General features: G+C 34.8%; 1 protein-coding gene across 1 annotated transcript in view; it reads right to left on the minus strand.

Annotated features, from left to right (window-relative positions):
• Positions 1-5,224, minus strand: part of LOC116194545 (MADS-box protein SVP-like) — a 39,688-nt gene extending 34,464 nt beyond the window's left edge. The window contains exon 1 of the mRNA XM_031523390.1: positions 5,025-5,224. Within this exon, the coding sequence (XP_031379250.1) occupies positions 5,025-5,206 (182 nt within the window). The 5' untranslated portion in view covers positions 5,207-5,224. The remainder of the gene's footprint in view (positions 1-5,024) is intronic.
• Positions 5,225-6,004: the final 780 nt, after the last annotated feature.

The following is a 6,004-nucleotide window of genomic DNA, read 5'->3' on the forward strand; positions in this document are numbered from 1 at the left end:
ACTCCTAGGGCGAATTCTCTCAACCCATGGGAGAATGATGTGACAAACGACCTGGTAAGTCAGTACCTGGAGAAAAATAGATTTTGACAATCCTATCTCGAAGGAAACGGCCTCCAGAGCAAAACTCACAGCCTTTGGCTGTGAAAAGACGAGATTTGGACCGAATTCGATCGTTTAAGGCCTCAAACGGGCAATTTTATATTAATTAGGGATTTTTTTTTCTATTTTTGGAAATAATTTATCTTTAAGAATATTTTTAGAAAATAGTTTATTTTTAAGAATATTTTTAGGAAATAGTTTATTTTTAAGAATATTTTTAGGTAATAGTTTATCTTTAAGAATATTTTTATTTCTTTCGATATATTCTCGTTTTCTCTACTTAAACGATGTAAGCCCTAAGCAAAGGAGAGTTGAGTCGTCTTTTGGATTATCAATAAAATTCAGAGTTTTCGTGCTTTGTCCAATCTCGGATCGATTCGAGTTTGATGCCTATTTCTTGGTATTCGTAGAATCAACAGGTATAGAAGGTCGTAGTTTCGGTATTCGTGCGCGAATCAACGGGTCTGTGACGGTTACTCGTGTTGTAGCTGCGTCAACAACTCTAGGAAATTATTGATATATTTATGAGACTTACGAATATGCGTCGATAAGATAACGACTCGATAGTAATCCTTCTATTGACGCATTGTTGAAGGACTCTTTTAAATTGCAAATGGAATAATGGAAATCCATCGTCATTGATCTGACAATCTACTGTGGGAAAGGCAACCTGCAATCCAACATGAAATGCTTCAGGTTTAATGCTTTCGACCTTGTCGAGAAAAAGTAAACCAAGAAGATAAAAAAAAGAAAATGTCGTCCTCATCATCAGATGACGACGACATTTTTTTAAAATTTAAGTCCGAAGAAAAATCCTTCATGTGTATATATGTACGAGAAGACTATGCAAACAGTGAAAAGCTAAGCTTTGTCAGGTAAAATTTCAGTGGACTATATGTTTTGTAGGGAAATTCTAGTACGAAATTATACTATCGTGACATCACACTTCTCACCATCGGACGTCACAATATCCTGCGGGCCCCCGACACATTCAATGGGGGGAATTGCGTGCCACAGACACAATGTCAATCTAAACTTTTGTAATAACCAAAATTCTTTCCCAACATATATATTCAACATATATATACATAAGAATATGCTATATATTGTAACCCTAGAAACCCCACTAGAGATGTTAACTAGAAGTTCACAAGGAACAGTCATATTACAACGTCTTAATTGTAATAAATAAATTGTAAAAGTAAGAGTTAAATTTAGCCCAAACATATAAGAGATTGAATCTACTTCTAACTTAAAAGTACAAGTTGATAGGTGGTGATATCCAAATCCATAAAATCTACAGGTTATAATCTTCTTGGCTAGTGTGAGAATTTGCTTTTTCTTCACCTCTAATCAACTGTGCTATATATTCATATCTAGTAAGAAAACAGGTGCAGGAATAAATTTTAAGAGAGATTATGAAGATGTTCAAGAGGGACGCACGCATACATCAATCGTCCCAAGAAAACAATTAATTAGAGCAAACTAACCCCAGCTTGAGAGATGTATCAAAGTTGTTATTGGAATAAGCTGACGAGTGATCATAATCTCCTGACAAATGGTTATTTCGAGGAACTCTCTTTGCTTCCTGCATTTGCACCATCTGTAAAATATATATAACCCTTTCTTCTTGGCGCATAATAGAAAAAAGCCACAAAACTGGAGGAGCCTATAATAAAAACAGCAAATCGAAAAGAATATATGCAGTATCTAGCTTCTTGTCAAGATGGATGTGTGTGCGTGTGTATATATATATATATATATATATATATATATTTACGATTTAACCATTGAATAAATTTTCTTTTCTAATACCATTTTTAGCTGCTTGTTCTCTTCTAGAAGCTGTGCTCCCTGCATAATTTCAACGGCCGAAATCAACGGTAAAAATAAATAAAATTAGGATAACACGAATTATATGACTTCAAATACGTGATACATATTCGTTTATTTATAGAAAAGAAAACATTTGAAGTATGACAATGAAATTCTAAAAGAATTGCGTATATTACGAACTTAGTTAAGGTTACCGACATTTGATTGCCTAATGGAGAGCTTAATTAATTACATAACAAACCTTTTTTTTTAGGGCACTGATCTCGTTCATGATCCTTCCGGCCTGTGTGCGACAAGAAACGCAGTCATCGTCCCACATGTTAGAAAAAGATATTTAGTAACAAACTGCTACAGACATCAGTGCATTAATTAATCTTTACAAAAAAAATAGCAGGCTAAGTAATGAGGCCTCGAACGAGAAAAAGGGAAGAAAATAGGGATGCTGATGATAAAATGTACATACGTATACCTTGGTTTCTGAAACACCGAGCAGACCGGCTTCGAGTGACTTCTCAAGTTGATTTAGTTGATCAAGATTCAATTCATGTAGATCTTCCCCCCTCAAGTACCTGTCCTTCCCGACCCCATATAAATGAATTTTCACTGGTTCACTTCACGGTGAAAAAGGCTAAACTACTAGCTTATAATAAAGTAAGGAACGATTACGTATTTTCATGCGTCTATATATATATATACTTGATTCGTGGACCGATTGTCTCCAGTAATGACAACAAATGCAACCTTCAAACAACAGATATTCGAAAACAGTATATATACCTTAGCTCGCGAGCCCTATCGGTGAGATCCTTCCTTAAGGCACATTGGATATCATCTACCTGCATTAAGACAACGCCACTCCAGCAACTGAGACCTTGTATTCAGATATTAAACCTTATTTTTTTGTACTGTGTACTAAAACAAGAATTACTGAAAATTTGAATCCGGAACTCGTAATTGTGCACATAAGCTGATCGAATGGAGACCGGCACATTATAGGTTCAGAATTTTTTCGTCCAAACTAAGTGGAGACCGGCACAGTATAGGTTCAGAATTTTTTTGTCCAAAGTAATCTCATGAGGGTTCCAAAGCTTTGGTGGCTAGCTCAGAAGAGCTATGACATTAACCTTTGCATCATTGGAACCAGCTTTTGAGAAGTTCTTCACTGCTACATGAAGATTATTCTTTCAGTATGTAATACTAGAGGGGAATTTCTAAACGTCTGTCTTGCATAAGAGGAGAAGACACAGATTGTAGTTTATGGTATTTCGATTTTAGTCAGTAGGTCATTTCCAGTGACGCTTGAAAGAAATTCTGTAAAACACACTACATGCATAGTCCAACATGTTGGTTTAACCACACAACCTTTCATTAATATGAGACCTGTATTGGACTGTGAAAATCCACTTACACTAGACTATCAATCGGATCTTGGTAACCAGATCAGAATTTTCACGGAAAATTTTCATGCTGCAGTAAGTGAGAAGAGAAGAGTGAAGCAATCCTAATTAATTTAATTTACCCGTTGCTGAGCAGAGGGGTTGAGGCTTTTCTCCGATTGCAGATTGATATGCCTCTCGATTACCTGTTCAATACTAGGACAATAAAAATGGAAGAATGGCTCAGCCCTCAAGTCGAGTTATTTATCGATATCAGAGCTAACAAGAAGAGAAACATTTGTATCGTAATTTTAAATATATTTTGGGTTACTTTCCACCGGCCGAAACCTCTTGAGAAATCGATCGATAAAAGAAATTTTGACAAGATATACACTGGTTTCACAATCACATATAAATATGAATACAAATGAATGCTGGAAGTACAAAAAATGAAATTTCAGAAAGATAGATATCTGTATACGCATGTTATATATGAAATATTATCAACTACAACCATATAATGCAAACTTTGTGCGTGATAAGACTTTTCATAATAGTTAACAATGGTTGTATATACATGATATACTACATCTAAGGTATATATTTCTAAGATTTCCCCCCTACATATGAATAATTTGAACATAATCTGAAAAATGCATGATTTATGCACATATGGGAAGCGTACAAGCCTGTTTACTTTTAGAAAACTAACTTTCACTTTTCTTCTCCTTTTCTAAATTTATTTCTCCATTGAAAAATATAAAAATATGTTTATTAATGTTAAAGTTAGAAAATCGTAATTCATAGTAAATCAATCACTAATTTAGTATTGGGGCTCAAATCTTGTGAAAATAAATGATGATTGATAAAGAAGAAAGGGAAGTCATAAAAAGTTAGAAAAGAAGAGAATTGCCTAATGAAAAATTGGAGAAATACAAAAAGAGTTTTCTAATCTCCACAAATTTGAATAGTGGAACAGAAAATTTTCTTAGAAAAATCATTTCAATTCTATGTAAGTAGACATATTTTTTGTAGTCATCTACTTTTTTGAAGATTTTCTCGGAAAATTGAAAATTCTCCGAAAGTAAACATGCATAAGCAGGCTGGACTCCCAAATATTGTACTAACTGTGTGATTATCTATGAAAATCCAGATGAACAACTCATTATGTGCATATCGACGACACATCTCATCATTTGAGATCATTGATTAAGAATAGCACAAGCTTCTAAATATTACATTACAAAGTACATTAGCAGGAACGAGTTTTCCGGTTGATTACTTGGGTGATAAATTAATTAGAACAAAGAGAACTAGAGAAGATATGCAAGAGAATTTTTGAGAAATTAAAATCAGCAGTTTTTAAGGATCTAACTTCACCAAAACCCAGAGATTCTTCAGTACATATGGGAGGCAGTCTTGATCATTGATTTGTTCATTCAGTACTTTGATACATAGCTTTAACAAAATATGTATATATATGTATTAACAATTCTTTTTTCCCCTCGACCGGTCCTCTATGTCTCAGACTCTTCGGAATAAGATCTGTGAATTCGTATATACAAAATACTATGAGTACCTTCCTCAAAAAAAAAAAAAAGAAAAAAAGAAAGAAGCCTTAGCAAAAGATTGCCTAATTACACTATATAATACAATTTTAAGTAGCTAGCTAGGGGAGAGAATTAGTGATATGGCAAAAATTAATTTAAATACCTAGAGCTGGAGAACTCGAAGAGCTTGCCGGTGGAAGAGAAGATGATGAGGGCGATCTCGGCATCGCAGAGGGTAGAGAGCTGGTGAGCTTTCTTGATGAGCCCTCTTCTCCTCTTTGTGAAGGTCACTTGCCTCGCGCTCAGGTTTTCTATCTTCTTTATCTCTATTCTCTTCCTTGTCATCCTTCCGTTTCTTCCTCAACCTATAACATAACATCATAAAACATTATCCTATCAGAGCAAAATATAAAAAAAATTTCGAAATGGTAGTTAGGCATTGGTAAATATTGATGGCCGTTGTCAATTGATTAAATCCCAATATAAGAAAAACTCATCTTTTAGACCCATGTAATTTCTGCATGATGGTGATGAATGGCTGCTAGTTAAAAAATGTAGATCTATATACGTATGAGGGCAGATATGATCGCGAGTGAGTAAATCTCATAAACCTAGAAAATAATCGCAGGACATTTTTTATTCATATAAAGACCAAATGAACTCCCTACAAGATGCTCATGAGTAGAAAATATTGCCAAGAATACTGGAAGACATAAGAGTCACAAAATCTGACCAGTCACAAACATTTACACACACCGAAAGCTAAAATATTCAAAAGAAGAAAAGAAAGGAATTCTATAAATATAAAAGGAGAACAATGGAAGAAGCACACAAGATTCAGATTACAGGAAAGAAACGACAAGTGCCGATGTATCCAGAGAAAATTATGAAACAAACCAAAGAACCCTAGATAGCTAGCTTGACTTATATGCTGACAGACGAGACGAAGAAGAAGAAGAAGAACTTTATGAGGGGAAAAGCAGGGAATGGAGCCAATGGATCATAGGCCAAGCTTAGCTGATCAAGAAGAGGAGGAGGAAGAAGAAGAAGAGGATAAAGTTATGTGAGATACCAAAGAAGAGGAGTCAATCACAGCTTCATGACTCAGAGCAAGTTGCAGAGGGTGGGGGAGGACATATACAT

Source organism: Punica granatum, chromosome 2, assembly GCF_007655135.1.
Source record: "Punica granatum isolate Tunisia-2019 chromosome 2, ASM765513v2, whole genome shotgun sequence".
In the NCBI taxonomy this organism is placed as follows: Eukaryota; Viridiplantae; Streptophyta; class Magnoliopsida; order Myrtales; family Lythraceae; genus Punica; species Punica granatum.